Source organism: Callorhinus ursinus, unplaced genomic scaffold (genome assembly GCF_003265705.2).
Source record: "Callorhinus ursinus isolate GAN/ISIS: 27379988/994484 unplaced genomic scaffold, GSC_fseal_2.0 scaffold1, whole genome shotgun sequence".
NCBI classification, from domain to species: Eukaryota; Metazoa; Chordata; class Mammalia; order Carnivora; family Otariidae; genus Callorhinus; species Callorhinus ursinus.
In genome coordinates, this window is record NW_027397063.1 from 136,246,456 (window position 1) to 136,263,905 (window position 17,450).

General features: G+C 50.1%; 1 protein-coding gene across 4 annotated transcripts in view; it reads right to left on the reverse strand.

Annotated features, from left to right (window-relative positions):
* Positions 1-1,374: 1,374 nt before the first annotated feature.
* Positions 1,375-17,450, reverse strand: part of OSBPL10 (oxysterol binding protein like 10) — a 307,228-nt gene continuing 291,152 nt past the window's right edge. For all 4 annotated transcript variants that reach the window (XM_073901191.1, XM_073901195.1, XM_025883402.2 and 1 more), the window contains 4 exons: positions 9,715-9,901; positions 7,557-7,739; positions 5,001-5,154; positions 1,375-2,717 (listed from right to left, as the gene is read on the reverse strand). In XM_073901191.1, the coding sequence (XP_073757292.1) occupies positions 2,673-2,717; positions 5,001-5,154; positions 7,557-7,739; positions 9,715-9,901 (569 nt within the window). In that variant the 3' untranslated portion in view covers positions 1,375-2,672. The remainder of the gene's footprint in view (positions 2,718-5,000; positions 5,155-7,556; positions 7,740-9,714; positions 9,902-17,450) is intronic.

Genomic DNA, 17,450 nt, shown 5'->3' on the forward strand with positions numbered 1-17,450 from the left:
TATTTGCACTCGCATGTTCACAGCAGCATTATTCACAATAGCCAAGAGATGTAAACGACCCAAATGTTCATGGATAGGTAAAGAGATGAACAAAATATGGTATATGTATACATACAATGGAATATTATTCAGTCCTAAAAAGAAAGAAAATTCTGATGAGCTTTGAACACATGTCAAGTAAAATAAGCCAGACACAAAAGGATACGTGTAGAATGATTCCACTTATATGAGGTACTTAGAGTAGTCAATAAAAACAAAGTACAATGGTGGTTGTTAAGGGCTACAGAGATGGGGGGATAGGAACGCAGAGTCATTGTTTAATGTGCAGGGAGTTGCAGTTCGGGAAGATGGAAACTACAGACACAGATGGTGGTGCTGGTCACACAATATTGGGAATGTATTTAATGCCAATGAACTGTATACTTAAAAATTGCTAAAATGGTAAATTTTATGTTACATACATTTTGCCACAATGAAAGTATAAAACAAAATGTGAATTCAGCAAAAAACAGAAAAGCGAACAAATAGAGTAACTCATAACATAGATTGACCTATAAACAAAATGTTAGCTCTAATAGGCAAAACCAAGCATGCTCTTTATAAACCCACAGAGCATGTGTGGTGGTTTAAAAAAAAAAAAAAAATTACTCCAAAAATCAGGACAGTGGTAGTGTTACCTCCATGGTCAAGGAGGGGATACAGTTTTCCAGGGACACAAATGTGGTGTTTAAGGTACTAGCAAACTTGGGTGTCTTTACTTAGGCACTGGGCACGTGGGTGCTTATTCTTGGAACTGTAATATATTTTATATAAATCTTCTGTATATATTTCACAATTTTTTAAAAAGGCAAATTGAACCCTCTCCCACCCAAAACAGAAAAGAAAGTGAACCTTGTCCATGTTTAATTTCCCAGATGGTTCATACTTTGGCATAATGTAAGAGTGGAAAAATTTAAACACACCACAGTGATTATTTTGCAGTCTTCTCTTTGAAGATTTTCTTCCTCAGAATAGCATCTGTTTTCCTTCTCAGAAATAAAATGGTTCCACACACTTTATTCTCCCAGATGTCTTAAGACTATGAACCTGAACAGGCCTACTACATTAGGACTTTGGCCAGTAGTTACTTCTCACAAACCATAAAATTCACTAGATAGGAGTTAAATGTTCATATCAACTTGTCAGAACATTTCCATAAATAATGTTTATCTGGTAGATTTTTTTTACTGTGTTTAAAACACCATTTTGATCTAAATATGATTGCTGTTCACATCAAATTAGCAATATCTAACCAATAAAATCTGAGCTCATTCAGAGCCACCAGTTCCAATTGAAATTTTGGATCCCTACAAATAAAATACAAACACACAGGTATAGTACTTAATCGAAATATATTGTCTAATATCTACAAAGTTAACAATTGGTCTTAAGAAAGCAGACAAAAGGCACAAAATCAGTATTACTACAGAGAAGCATTCATGCTACTGGATTTTTATAAATATTCTGAGTGGCACAGTAAAAAATAAATTAAGCATTGAGCAAAAAATCAAATACTTCTTCATTTTCTCCTTGCTTTATATTCTAGTCATGTCTTGACCTCATTTGTAAAGGCTGAGGACTGAAATTCAGCTGAAACCATGGAACGCTTTTGCAGGCTTTATGCGTGTGTCATTTAATCACAGTGGTTTTCTTGCCGAGTTTGGGTCAAACAAGAGAGGCACACTTAAAAAAAAAAAAAAAAAAACCCACAGGAAGTTCTTTTCTCTTTCCCCAAACTAAATACAAAATTGAGGCTATGGTTGTGCAGTTTTGTACATGCATGCGTGTATTTAACTTCTAAAGCCCTTTTTCATCACAAAAGTAGTGAAGTCTTCATCTGACTTGTTTTCTACTGTAAAAGCAGCAGCTTCTGAAAAACGTCTAACGCTTTGCGCAGGAGAAATTGTCAGAAAGATTCTGGGGCAAGGACACGAGAGGCAAATTCCAAGATGGGTCTGCTTCTCCCAAAGGTGCTCCATCTTGGAAGGCTCTGGCATAAACCTTTAACAGCTTCTTGCCCACTCGCCATTCAGCAGGAAATAGCTTCTCTTTCTTAAGGACAAACAAAATGCTCAAGTGAGGAGAGAGGTGAGAATCACAACACTAATGGTAAAGTGAGAACCCCCTACACTTCTCCCAGGAATGAGCCACTTTCTACCATAGGGACCTCACCTGGGCCATGCCAATTCACCTCTGTTTCGACAGGAGCTGACTACACGAGAATACTTTTGTGAGTGCAAAACATTTTTGGCAAAGTGAAAAATAGAAAACTTCAAACCTCATTGATAAAAAGGAGCTCATAATTACCCACTTAAATCTTGGTAAGTGCAGTATTTACATGTGTAATCATACCCAGGAGACATGTGTATATAGTGCATGTGTGTGAACATACGGTGTACTGAGAGCTCACACACAGACCTGGGTACACACACATGCCCCAAATGGCTCTTAAATAAACTCAATCCTAGAGTGGTTTGGTGGTGCATATTTCACAGTATATCATTTCTCTCTCAGGTACCATTTCTTGAATGATATCAAGAGGTCTTAGTGAATACCAGCAGAACCTTGATACTGTACCACTTTAATTCCTACAAAAACAGGGCTATTTCTGAAAGCTCTACACCTCCACCCCATCAGTGTGCCTTCCAAAGAGGATTGAAGTATACCCAGCCGTCACCCTGTAAGAGAAGGAAGGAGACATTTTATGAAGACCTCTCAGCTGGGCAAGGGGAGAAGCAAAGCTATTTCCCCAGCCTCTGCTACGTTAAAAGCCGAGTACCAAGCAAAGCAGTGCTCCCTTAGCATCCGTTCAGGACTGCCATTAATGCAGCTCGCAGCCACGCCATGCTGGTGGTCTCACTACCCCTCCTCCACCCGGCTGCTCTGTAGATACCATAAATCCTCACATCTTGGCATTTCAGGAGGAAACCCCACAAAATAACCAAAATAACATAAGAAGGGGGGCTTTGTTGGTTTATATCACGTAAGATTAGTTGGCCAGAAAAGCTCTTTGAAACAGTGGAGCAAAAGAAAAAAAAGAGGGTGGTCCGATGAGCAGACAGAAGAGAGAAGGCAAGGCCTGCCCCTGAGGAATTTGCCCAAACCGGTGATTTACAGCCCACCAGCCTGGAGGGGAGTGCCTAGCCAAATCAGCACACACAAGAAAGGATACCAAGTATCAGAAAAAGGGCAAGAATCAAAATGGTATACACAATCTGGGGCTTACCTAGAGGGGGATGTACTGAATGGTAACGATTCTGGTATTGGGATGATTTTTATTCTTTACATATCCTCAAGCTTTCTGTTATGAACATACTGGCTTTTTATTAAACCCCAGAAGAACTGTGTGGGTTTCTGGGGTTTGGTTTGGTTTTGTCATCTTATGGGTTTTTCTATGTCCAACTTTTCCCAGAAGCCAGGCAAACTAGTTGTCTCAGAGAGACCAGATCCACCTCACCAAAGGCTCCTTGACTGATTTTGTGATGTTTAATTTTGTGTATCAACTTGATTGGCCATGGGCCCCAGATTCAACATTATCTCTGAATGTGTCTGTGAGGGTGTTTCCAGATAATAAGCACTCAGTCAAGTTGATTTCCCTGCCTAGAGTGGGTGAGCATGATCCGATCGACTGAGGGCCCGAAAACAAAAAAAGGTAAAAGAAGGAGGAATTCACCACCCCCCTTTTTTTTTCTTCTGCCTCACTTCTTGAGTTGGGACATCTCCTGCCTTTGGACTCAACTGAATTCTACCAGTGGCCTTCCTAGGGTTCAGCTTGCAAATGGCAGATCCTGAGGATCTTCAGCCTCCATCATCTCAGGAACCAATTCCTCATAACAAATCTCTATGTATTTACATCTCATGCTTCTGTTTCTATTGTTTCTCTGGAGAGAATGGCTAATCTCTGGCTAATACAGATTCGCCTAACCTAGGCAAGGCTTCCCAACATGGTTCTCGCTCAGAGCCTCCATAAGGCAGTCTGCTCAAGCAGGCTTCCTGTCTGAACCAGAATCCAACCTTGGAGTCTCGGAGTCCCTGCCTGTGGGGAGAACAGCCGCTGCTTCTGTTCCCGACCAGAAGTCCACCTCATAGCTCCGAACTTGCCCTGCCGCCTTCCTGCTACACAGAGTAACCCTTCCTTGTAGCTCAAGTCAGACACGAGCTGCACCTGGGCCAAAGAAAGCCTCGACATACTTCGATGGGCTCTCAGGGTTGCAACTTGCTAAAATTCCTTGCTCCCATGTGAATATGCGATTTCTCACTTCTTGTGAAGAACGGGACAGTCTGTGATCGCCTGGTGGTTAAGTGGCCTCCACTCCCTTTATGGACTCCTGTGTCTGCCCCAGTCCTCACAGGTCCTTCTCTCATTGATGCTGCCAGGCTCCTGAGGGCCTGCATTAAAAATTGTGGCTGCCACACTTGCATTGTTCCTAATCCTGTTCTCAGAAAGCTTCCCAACTGCTCCGCAAACAACTTGAAAAGCTAAGAACCTCATTGGGCCCCGGGGTACCTTGCCCAACTGCCCAAGGGGTGGGCAGCCTGGTGGCTATAACTCTTCCAGTGTCCCTTTCCCGGGTGACAGCAGAGGTACTGAGGACCCGGGACTCATGCTGGCCTTTCCTGGCATGTCCATCCCCTTTGGCCCATTTGAGGTGCTTCACAGCTAATTTGTTACTGACGATAAAGGAGCAGGGGGTGTGTTTTTGGTTTTGTTTTTTTAAACAGGACAGCATCCAGATCTCCACCCCATTCATTCCTTGCACTCCCCGCCAGGCTGATGGGCTATTCTGACATTAGATGTCAGAGGGGAAGCGTCAGGCGCTCAGTTCTGCCCCTAAGCTGGGGCTGAGCAAAGCCACCCCAAACCTTCCCAGGACCTCATCCATCCAAAAGGCTGCACTGGCAAGACAAACCCATCCACCTCTCGCTTGGGACAAGTCCCCAAAGGCAGGTGGCAGAGTTACCTCCTGGATGAAATACTTGGGCTGCCACGGTGTGTGGAGGTTCTCCCGTTTCCGCTCCTCCACCCGCTGCTTCTCCTCCAGGCGCCGCTTCTGCTCAGTGGCAGCATCAATGTTCCCCAGCCGCAGGTATCTGGTCACCTCCTGCCAGAGGTTCCTGGGGATGCATGGAGGAGAGGAAGTGGTCGGGCAGGGACAACTGGCTTGACAAGGGTGGTTCTCAGCAGGACCTGAGATTGGGGAGGGCATTTGGGCAGTGGAGCGCATCCCAGGTGCCTCAAAGACCCCTAGAGCCAGGACGAGAACCCAGGGCTAACAGGTGCCCAAGTTTCCAGTCCCCTCTTGTCCTGAGCAGCATGCCTCTCTCCGGGCTCTGAGTGTCTAGCAGTGGAATCTAGTCATAACAGCAGTGGTCAGCAGTATGAATACCCTACTATCACAACAACTGTCACAGCAGACACACTGCATAACATGTTTCTAACACTGTACGTATATCTTAGCTCATTTCATCATCACAACCACCCAGTGGCATGGATGCTATATTACCATCCCCATTTTAAAGAGAAAAATAAGATGCACGTAAAGTGACGGGCCCAAGGTCAGCAAGCTGACAAATATGAACAATGGCTATTGATCCACAGGGGAACCCGGTATTAGGAGTTGTAGACTGGGGGGAGTGGCTGTGTGTGTTTATGTGGCACAATCCATCACGTACCCATGTCTACATGGAAAATCACTTCTCTGCCTCTTCATTCATTCACTGCAGAAGGCAGCCTAGAATGGCTCCTTCTGATGGATAGCTTTCCCCGCCTCGGGATGTCCCAGGACCATCCCTGATTCATACTCTGCTCTAGAGAGGGAGGAAAGGGACTGAGGTAGAGCAGGATACTATCACCCGGGCACTTCCTCATGTAAATGCTTCTGGGCAGTTTGGGATTTTGCATAAAAGGACTCTCAGCTGCCCAGGACTCCCCCCCTGACTTTGGGGAAAAGACACCTCTGCAGCCAGGAGTAAGCAAACATTCCATAATTAGATCCACGGCCAGGGAGCACTCCCACAGTACCCTCGGCCTTGTCCACGGGAGGGCCAGAACAGCGGGAAGCACAGAGTGCTGGCGTGATGATGCCAAGAAAAGGCAGACAAGGCTGCCAGCAACCCCTTCTGAAGAGGAGCAGAATCAGGCAGCTGACAAGGGGCGAGCTCCTGCTGTAAGCTCAGCCTGCCCACTGGACCTGTCCTGAGTCCCACCATACACAGCCCCAGGGAGAACAATGCTCTGGCTTCCATTTTACAGCACGAGGAACTTCTAGAATTGGACTATAAAGCTAGGTCCCACCGGCCAAAACAGCGAGGGGAGGGGAGGAAAGAGTGAGGGAAGGGTGCTGGGTCAAATCATGGCCTTTTCATCAGCCGCACCTCCCACACACATCTAGAGCTGAGGGACAAGCTGGGCACAATGGCATCCAAGGTGGGGGTGCTCTCAAGGGCAGGACCTCCCATGATGAGTCTCATCGTAAGCTAGTGGTCCCAAATTTAGAGGGCAGAGCCCCCTGAAAGAGGTCAGCAAACATTTTCTTTAAAGGGTCAGAGAGCAAACATGGTAGGCTTTGCAGGCCGTGTGGTCTTGGTCGCAACTGCTTAAGTGCCGCGCAAAGGGGCAGCCATAAACGGTATGTAAATTAAGGATCACAGCTGTGGTTCCCCAAAATTTTACAAAAATCAGCCATGGGCTGGACGTGGCCCATGGGCTATAGTTTGCTAACCTCCGGGACTAAAAAATTTAAAAAGGCATATTCTAAGAAGATTCTGCTTCTGTACCTGCATAAACATCCCTTTAAGTGCCTGCAGTATATTCATAGCATAGAGTAGACATATTAATTGGGGGGATACTCCATAATTTACTTTAACCATTTTCCTATTGTTGGACAGGTAGGTGGTTTCTTCTTTATTAGTTTTCTTTTTAGAAAAAAAAATACCCAGTTTTATACTTAAAACCCTTTCTGAATTTAAGAATTCTCCTTCAGAAGAGATCCCTACAAATTTAATTTGAGACTACAAAATTAAAGTGAATTCATGAATTTGAAACCAGGGACCCATGCAGCTACACTGCACACACTGTCACTGTAAGTGGAGGGTAGGTACAGAGTATCAATTTGATCCCATTCTTGCCACTGCTGCATTGTTTTTTATTAATCATGTTGCTAATCTAGTGAGAAAAACACAGGCTCTCATGGCTTCTAGGCACAGTTCTTTGATGACCAGCAGCCCCGAACCGAACTCTGCGATCAAGCAACAGACCAGCTGAGTGGACAAACGCTTTCAGGACGAGCGTTAAAAGTCTAGTGCAGACTATCCTCACAACCCACCCCTACTTACAGAAGAACTGAGCTGAAAGCTACAAAGGATCTACTCCAAAGCCACACGCAGTGAGAAATTCAAGCAAGAACACTATTCCTGGCCCATTTCCATCAGCTGAGCACTCAGCAGCTTCTTCTCTGTCCCTAGGGTCAGGTGCTGAGGAGAGCCCAGCCCCGAAGATACACCCCACCGGGCCCCACCTGGACTCCATGGGCCCCTGCTTCTCCAGGGGTCTGATCTTCTTGGGGTACACTGGCAGCGTGGTCGTGTCGATGATCCTGGTCTCTCCACTGTTGTACGTGAACTCTAAGGTACCGTTCCATTCCCCGTGGGCTTTACAAACAATGGTGTTGGTTGGGTTGTGCTTCACTTCGGCCGTGACCCTGAATGAATGAATGAGTCAAATGAACACAACTTTGCGAGATTATCAAAACAGAGGCTCACACTTGAAAAGCTGTACTCACATGTAGAGATTCTTTTTCATGGGGTTGCAAGGGGGAGGGATTGCGTTTTGCCACTTTGCTTAAAGACTAGCTCTTAAAATGTGACCTACTATTCTTGATCAGAGAAAGCAAGCCTTGGTAGACAAACTGGTGAGGGTCTGTAGGTTAGTCGATCCCAATGCAGCAATGCTAATTGCTTAATTTTGATAAACACACAAAGGTGGTGTGTTTTTATTGGGGTGGAAATCAGGCAATTCAGTAGAAACAAAGTATATACTTTTCCCTAAAATAGCATTGAATAGTGCTACATTTTAACCACCAACAGGGCCTGAGAGTACACCCACAACTGCAGGGCAAACAGGACTGCCCACAATCGGCCTGAGACCCCAGGGAAAAAGGAGGGAACCCTTCACCCTGGCACCCGCACATTCCTCTGAGCGAAAGCGGAGCAAAAACCTCGACTCTCGGCACTGAACACCATCCTCCTCCCAGCAGTAGCTCCGAGAGACCACCTTTACAAGGGCCTTTGTGGAGGTCTGTGCCCACCCCTGCTTCTCCTGCCTGGCCCGAGGGGGGTCCAGGTCTGCAGCTCTCCGGGAGAAAGCTGACCCCAGCTCCCTCTCCACCTGGAAGCTTGACCCTCGGTCAGAGTCACGCAGTGCCAACAGGACAGCCCGCTCCGAAGCAGCCAAGGGTAGGAAGGGGCTAAGCTCCTCTCTTTCTAATGGCCCAGCTCAGGCTAAACCCAGAGTTTTCAAACACAGGCTTGGAAGCTCTCTCCCTGAGCCTGAACACAGCCATGGCTCCTGGGTGCCGAGGTCAAGGCTCATGGGCGGCATCAGGAATCTTCTGGCTGCATGTAGTGGAAGGGTGCTAGTGGGGCGCTGGCAGGGCTTTAATAAATGGTTCTCCAAAGGGAAAAACACCTGATTTGCAAGGTCTGCTATCTTCGGGGGTGCCCTCCACAGCTGATCTCAAGCTACTGACAGGGTCTGAGGGACGGTGGAGCCGTGGAGAAACAAACGCACACCGTCAGCTTGTGCGAGCTGGCACGCGTGCCTGGGAAACGGCCACCGTGGGCACCCCCGTTCCTGGAGGGCACCCGGACACCTCGCATGAACGCCATACGGAAGAACACTTCCCAGGAGAAAGGGCCAAGATGGGAGCCTGCTTATACAGTGATCTGTAACTGCAGCAATAAGAACAACTTAAGGCTCCCCTCAAACAGACTTTCCCTTCAATTTCCTAGGATCAGGCTTCCAAGCTTCTAAAGTGGTCCTGATTTCATAGATGATACGGGGTTCGAGATATTTCATGCAACCAACCTAACATGAAATGAGCTTTCAGGGGCGCCTGGGTGGCTCAGTCGGTTAAGCGACTGCCTTGGGCTCAGGTCATGATCTCAGGGTCCTGGGATCGAGTCCCACGTGGGGCTCCCTGCTCAGCGGGGACCCTGCTTCTCCCTCTCCCTCTGTCCCTCCCCGTTTGTATTCTCTCTCTCTCAAATAAATACAATCTTTTGTTGTTGTTGTTGTTGTTGTTTTAAAGAGCTCTCGGGCAGCGTCTGAGCTCACAGATGAAATTGCTTCAGAGCAGAGAAACGGGCTGTGGCCTCGGAAGGGAGAGGTTATCTTGAGAAATGGAAGCAGCTTTCATTCCCCGCTGTGGGTCCTGTGACTCGATCACCAAAGGATTTCACTGGAAGAGTAGACTGGGGAGGGCTTCAAAAAACTGCCACATGAAGGGGGCCTGGGGTGGTGATGGGAAAGAGGCGCCTCTTTTAAACAAGATCTGTTAACTTTATATTGAGTTTCAGCTCCTCCCAGGGTGGGAAGCCCAGCTCCCTCTGGAGGAAAGAAAATCAGGGCATGGAGTGAAGACAGACACACAGCCTCGGTGGCCACCTCCTTCCCACCTGTGCACTTTCCCTCCGTAAAAAGGCTTCGTGTGGAATATCACCGTCGCCGAGTAGCCGGTCTTCGCACAGCTGATGCTGACTTTGCCTCCGAGCTCCACCCAGGGGATGGTGAGAATGGAGCGCGCATAGGCACTGGGCAGGGTGAACACGTACTCCTCCCCGTGTTCCAGGAGCCTCAGCACACCTCCAGGGAGAGAGGAGGAGAGAGTCAGGCACACAAGAAGAGGGCAGCCAGGGATCAAAAGGCATCAAGATGACAAACCCAACAGCCTCTGGCAACAGACGTCGCATTTCCCACCCCTGCAAAGGTCGGCCGCTCACTGGCCACGTATTTAGTTATCCCCGGCCCTCCGGGGTGCCAGACCTGCTGCGAATACAACAGTGAGCAGACCCACTTTCTTCCTCCAAGGAGAACAGGAAGGTGGCCATTAATCACCAACTGTGACGAAGGCAGGAAGGCGAAGTGCCCAGTGCCATGGGGGCCTCTGATGGGAGTTGACCTGGAAACAGAGTTCTCCCTAAGGAAGGGACATTTGGACTGGGTAAGAGTTGAGAAGGTAAAGAGGAGAGGGAAATAGTCCAGACAGAGGGAAGAGCATGTGCAAAGGGCCTGTGGTGGGAAGGAGCCTGGGGAGCAGGGAAAGGCTGAGGGAAGGGCCCACGTGCACAAAGCGAGGGAGTAGGTGTAGGGTGTGCAGGCTGGCCAATTCGGCAGGGGCCAGACCTTCTTTTAAGCTTTGAAATAGCATGTGGGGCACCTGGTGGCTCAGTCGTTAAGCGTCTGCCTGTGGCTCAGGTCATGATCCCAGAGTCCTGGGATCGAGCCCCGCATCAGGCTCCCTGCTCCGCGGGAAGCCTGCTTCTCCCTTTCCCACTCCCCCTGCTTGTGTTCCCTCTCTTGCTGTGTCTCTGTCAAATAAATAAATAAAATCTAAAAAAAAAAAAAAAAAGGCTTTGAAATAGCATGTAAAGGAGTTCTGCCTTTTCCTGAGAGCAGCACAGACCTTCACGGTTCTCATGAAGCTGGAGAACTCAGACGGGACACTGCTGTCAGCAACCCAGGGCAGGCACTAGCCACATGGGCAACGCCCCTCTAGATGAGGGCTTCTCCAACCCAGGATCCAAGCATTAGGTGTGGACAGGTCTTAGTCTTCTGGAACAATGCAAAATTGTGTGGGTTTGTCTATTTTCTAGGGAAAGGGGCCACAGTCTTCGTCAAGTTCTCAAAGGCTGGCATGACCAGCCTTTAAATGCACAGACTCCCAGGGCTGGGAGCCTAGCTGTACACTATTGTACAGTTTATGTGCCACACAAGGTGCTGTTCTGTGAGGCCTGAAATCCAGCCCTTGCTATGGCCTGCCGGGCTGGGCACCCACAATCGGGCAGCATTTCGCTGCACCCCGAAGCCCAGACAGGCTGGCAGAGGCCCCAAGAACCAGGCTACAGCTGACATGTGTTCCGTGCAAGGAAACTTCTCGGCCTCCCACTCCAGCCCTGGGGCTCAGGGACCTGCACACGGCCTCGCCTCTCTCCCAGCTCATTCCCAGCCTGGCAATCAGCAGGTGCACTGTGCGTCGCAGGAAGGAACGTGCTGCCCTTTCGCCCCTCCCTGGTGGTGGCCCCTCCCCAGCCCCCCGTGGGTCAGGGGTGCCCATGTGTGTTGGCACTTTCTGGCTGCCAGGCATTCCTGGGGGCTTCCCATGCATTATGTTGGTTAAGTTTCATGACGACTCCATTTGGCAATAATTATCATTTTTAAGTAAGAAGGAGGAAACAGAAATTCAGGTTTAAGTAATTTGGCTGGTCAGTACTTCCCTCTCAGGCTAAGACAAGCATCTGTATCAACTAGAGCTAGAATGTGCCCAGTAGAGTCAGTGTGGTTCTTAGTACTGACGAGCTTGCCCAGGGGCCTGAGGACAGATGGGACTAAATTGTACAGAGGGGTCCTGAATGCCGAGTCGCTAAAGTCAGCATGAAGGCGTGTACAACTATAACTCAATTTACCCTTGACATCCCCTTACTCGCGGATGTGCTACCATCTGCAGATTAACCGACGGTGCTCTTCTGGAACCAGCAGAAGCCCTCTCTGTTACCTCCAGTAAAGTCAGCTCTGCTAACCCCCAGAAACAGAGAACTGGCCTGCAAATCCGGAGTGACATGCTCAGGTGTGTGTAGGGGTCTCGAGCACCCCCAGAGTGGAGGGATGCTCACACACGTGGCCAGGCACATGCAGGAGCTGAGACCATCAGGGAAAAACAGATTTCTGGGTCACTCATGATCACGTGGGCAGGACTAGAGGACAGATATCATGGCAGCACTTAAATCTCAATCAACCTCTCTCTCTCCTTCCCTCCCCTCCTCCCAGGAGTATAACTGAATATATAGAACATAAACACACAAAGAACATGGCTCTACTACGCCAAATACACTGAACATCAGAGCGGACCTCCTCCCCACTTGGCCACCTTGCCTTAACTCTGGTAACTGAATTAAGGCATCTCCCTTGAAAGTAAAGCCCCCAGGCCATCAAATGCTCTCCTGCAGACCCTCGTCCCTCCTCCGAAGGGGCGGCGAGTAGCCTCCCCAGATGGCCCGAGGCCCTGCCCTGTGCACACAGGGACAGTGTGTCTGGCGAGAGAAATACCCTTTGCTGGCTCAGTTCTTACAGCTTCTCAGCAGGACCCTTGGAGGAGAGCAGCTGGGGCTGACACACTTTTGGTTTCGAAGCCCACTTTGTGTGTCTGACTTCCTCATGTTCGGCTGCTTGAGAAGACAGCCCAGAGCAGGTGGAAAATCGCAGCTAATACCAGACACAGGACGCCAACAGACAAGAAGAATTGGGGAGAGAGAGAGAGAGAGAGAGAGAGAGAGAGAGAGAGAGAGAGGCCATCTCAGGCTTTCCTCTCTGCCCCAGTTCTACCCACAAGCTTCCAGGTGCTCCAGGGTCAGCCACATTCACACGGTCTCTGGGCCTGTGGCAGCTGGGAGAGGACCTTGGGTCCCTGCAGAGGCGACTGCCAGGCCCTCGGCCAGCCTGCCTCTGAGGTCCCGGACAAGAGGCTTCCCTGTCCCCCATCCCCGGCCTCTGTGCTAAGGGACTACTTGCTCGTAGAACCCTTCCAAGGTGGCCGTGTCCTCAAGAGCCCCACCTCGGCTCCGATGACTACAGCGTCCCTGGGTGGTCAGCCCTTCCAGGCCTCAGCTGGGAGCGCCCTGGGGGCCCGCACCCAGCCGCCCAGCCCACCAGCAGCCTTTCTGCAGGCCAGGGCCACACATCCTGAGCTCCACGTGCTGCACCTTCCTGGCCTTACTCACCAACGTAAATCTTGTGGTGTAGGGTTCTACCGCTGATACTCTCTTCACAACATAGTCACATGGATCCTGTGCCCCAAATTTTCATAAAGAGCTGGATGAGATGGAGATCTCTGGAGGGGGCATCGGGGTCCTTCCAAGCCCTCACGCAGCAGCCTGGCAACCTTAACTTCTCTGTGTCCCTGCTTCCTTATCCATGACACAGGGATGTGTGATGTACCTCACAGGGCTGTGGTGAGGAGGAGGAGGTGATTCTAGAGCTCAGCTAAAAGCATCAGCCTGGCAAACAGCCAGAATCCTGGAGGTTTTATATCCTAACTACTCCTCGCTCTCTGGGGTGGCTTTCTTGGTGGGTGAACTCTGAGCTGTGGTATTTCCATTTGGGAATAAAGAGTGAATCACAAAGTGGCAGCAGGCTGCACACGGTGGGTGAAGAGGTAGGTGGGAGGCATCCTCTTACTACTCATCTTTAGAAAAATGTCTTGCAGGGGCACCTGGGTGGCTTGGGCGGTTAAGCGTCTGACTCTTGATCTCAGAGTCGTGAGTTCAGCCCTGCGTCGGGCTTCACTGTGGAGCCTACTTAAAAAAGGAAAAAGAAAACGGAAGAAAGAAAAAGGAAAATGGAAAAATCTCTTGCAAACCTGAAGTCCGCAGAAATCAGTGAGCCCCAAAGCTGAGTTGGTAGGAAAACACAGGGGAGACCACACTCCTTTAGCTCGTCTCTAAAAATCCATAAATGGGTGCTTTCTCATTAATCACCTGCAATTAGGCCTTCTCAGTCCTAACTCTTCTTTCAGGGCTGCATTAAAAAAAAAAAAAAAAAATCTGTCCCTAATATGAAATAAAGACTATATTAAAACTAGACTTACAGATGGGCTCACAAATGAAAGTTCCTTTTTAATGAGCCTCAGAGCTCGGAGAAGCCAAAAAAATGCCAAATAATCAATACTTCCACACCATGGTTAGCCTTCAAGCTGCAAGATTTCCATTTTAAATCCCACATATTGATTTACCAGTAAACATAAGGCAAAGCATTAAGATTTTCAAACTGATACTTTAAAATAATTTCACACCCGCTTTCATTCTGAGGAACCAAACTATTCCAGTAGGACACTGCCTCTGGGAAGCACCAAATGGCAAAAAGGAACTCGGCATGGGTCTGCAGGCTCGGCAGCATCGGGACTCCCAAGCACCCGGCCCACATGGCATTCTCTCGCTAGAACTAGCTAGAACGAATTGCCTCTCCCCACAGACTCATGGCTTTAATTAAGAAGCCATGCCATTTCCTGGGCTCTGGCTCTGGAGTTTTGGGGGGGGGAGCAGGTCGCAAGAACAGCTGAAAGCGCCTCGGCTCCCCCACAGGGCAGGTGATGAGCAGAGGGACCTTGCTTCCCCAAGGACCGAGCTGTGGGGTGGACTGAACAGTGTCTCAGTTAGGGGTCTGAGTGCCAGGGCTGAGGGACCTGGGGGAGGGGCAGGGGGGAGCAGTCTCTAAGCTGCCACCTAAGTGAGTTCAAGGTGTAATGAAGCACTGTATAATGGCACTTTATTGTAGCCAAATAGGGCACGGCCTAAAGGCAGTATTTTAAAAGATAAGCCCATGTATTTACATACAAAAATTTCCTGTGGACCCACTGAAGATCTAATTTTTAAAATGAGGGGGTGGAAAAAACATTACTTCAGACCCAATCAACAAATTCATGGAATGTGCTAGATCAGGGCAAGGAATTAGTGAGGAAAAGAAAAACATCCTGGCTTCCCATTCCCCCAGCCCCACAAAGGAGCTCTGACTACAGGAACCAGAACCTTTTGCTCCAATATTTGGGGACTCTTAAAAGTATTTTCGGGGGGTGGGGCACCTGGGTGGCCCAGTCAGTTAAGCATCTGCCTTCGGCTCAGGTCATGATCCCAGGGTCCTGGGATCGAGCCCCACCTCGGGCTCCCTGCTCAGCGGGGAGCCTGCTTCTCCCTCTGACCCTCCCTCTGTGCTTTCCCTCTCTCTCGCTCTCCCTCAAATAAATAAATAAAATCTTTTTTTTTTAAGTATTTTCTGGGAAAAATAAGGATCCTGGGTGTTACAGAGTGCACATTTAATTAATATGAAAGGGGGGTGTAGTTTCTGGAAGGATTTGGGGAAACTTAAGGCCTCACAAGAATGAGCCAAGGGTCTGTCCCCTGACCCTTCCCAGGTCCATCTGCAGTAGGAATGCACTGGGTGGCCAGAAAGGGCCATGTCCACGGAGGGCCCTTCCAGAGTCTCCCTCCAGAATTTTCTTTCTGATTTCAGCATTCTACTGAGAAGTTCTAAGTAGAATTTTCGAGCAGGTAGAACTGGGAGCAGCAGATTCTAATTCTACTTCAGGGACGGCTCCAGCGAGGGTCTCAGGAGAGGGTGTTATGTGATCTCCCTCCCACTGCACTGAGCCTCGTCCAGTGGCCCAGGGCTGTGCCAAGTGAATCAAAGGCCCCAGGCCCTATCCGCCGCCTGTTGGGACAGGGGAGTGAACACCCTGAGACACTCTCACTCATCAACCACCAGCAATAAGACAAAGTGAAGATGTTGGCTCACCTCAGGGTGTGGGGAGTGAGGGACATGGTGGGGGCAGAAGGACCCACCATTCTCAAGTGTGGTTCCAGAGGAGAGGAATGGAGGTCCCGTATGCGGCTGGGTGAAGGAAGGAGCCCAGGACGGAGCAGGGTAACAGAGGACCCAGGGAAGAGGGGAGAGAGGCGCAGAATGTGCTGGAAGGGCCGGGCTAGCACGACAACACAGGGCGACAAGGCAACACGGCTGTACACAGCCTCCTCACCAGAGCCCACTCCTGAGGTGGATGGCTGGGGAGAGACTGAGTTTCACTGACTGAAGAATTCCCTGAATCCCTAGATTTGCAAATCTTCACCTTTATGGGAAATTTCCAGATCTTTGTCCAAAGTCAAGAATCCTGACTCCCGGGCCCAGAGACTGGGAGGTACCTGCCCTGTACTCTTATTTAAGAATCTGTGGCTTTGCCTTGCCTTGACCCGGAGCAGCAGGGATTTCTGCGGAGCGCAGGGGAATCCCCAGAAAGGCACTTGACTACATTCTCCGTGTACCTGAACATGCATCTGGTTTTACCGGAAGATTAGCCAGGCTAATCACCGACTGAAAGTATGTGTGTGTGGGAGGGAGGAAGAGAAAAGAAACAACTTGTCTGTCTCCCCCCGCCTGTGCCCCCCGGGTCCTCCCCGCTCCCAGCCCGTCTGTTCCACCCAGCAGCCCTGGGGACGCCGGTCCGGCCATGTCCACCGCCCCCGGACTCGCACCCCCCTCAGGGGAAAGGCCCGGGTTCTTGTAGCCCCCGAGCCAGCCCTGGTGGCCGGGCGCCTCCTCTCTGACCGGTCTCCTCCGCTCCAGCCACAGCAGCCGCCAGAAGTTCCTAGAACAGCCCCGCCTCACACGCTCCGTCCGGGCATCCGAGCCTCCTGCTCTCTGGGCCTGGAGCGCCCTGCCTCCTGCCGGCCACACGGCTCCTCTGTCTCAAAGGCTGCATTCTGGGGGCGCCTGGGTGGCTCAGGTCGTGATCTCGGGGTCCCGGGATCGAGCCCCGCATCGGGCTCCCTGCTCGGCGGGCAGCCTGCTTCTCCCTCTCCCACTCCTACTCCCGCTGCTTGTACGCTCTCCGTCAAATAAATAAATAAAATCTTTTAAAAAAAACAAAAAACAAAAACAACGGCTGCCTTCTCGGGGAGGCCTGCCCTAGGAACAGTGGCGGCACCCACTCCCCGTCCCGCCAGCGCCAGTCCCCCGGCACTTGGCCGGCACGTGCCTCGTGCTTCGGTGACTTGTCCGGTCCGGGCACGGCGGCGTGCCTGCCACCAGACACGGCACCATGCATTTCCCAGGTGAGCCAATAGCCCCGCCGACAGACTGAACCGCCCCGTTAGAGAGCAGGGAGGAAACACACTGGAAACGGGTCTGTGGAGAAGGTGCCGGCCATCTGCGCACGCGGGCGGCAGGTGCACGGGAAGGTGCGAACGGCCCCCACGCTCCGCCCCCTGCAGCACACAAACATTTCGCCTTCCTCGGATTCCCGCCGTGGGCGACTTAGGATAAGGAATGAAGTGAAACAGGTTGAAGTCTGAATCCGGACTTTTGTTTCTAACGCCAAGGGAAGACCTCACCAGTACAGACCATGGGGCATGAGGTGGGCCTTTGGCAACCGGCAGAAGGCCACCATCCCACCAACCTGTGGGTCAGGTTGACCCACACACACCATCCCATCCCATCCCAAGGCCCCCCTGCCCCATCCCCACTGCTCCCCGCTCCCAACCCCCTTGCTTTATTTTTCTCCATAGTACCTCACACCTTCCCACACAATCAACATAATTTCATTTACCAGGAAAATAGAAGTAGAATGGAAGCTGAATGAGGACAGAGATTT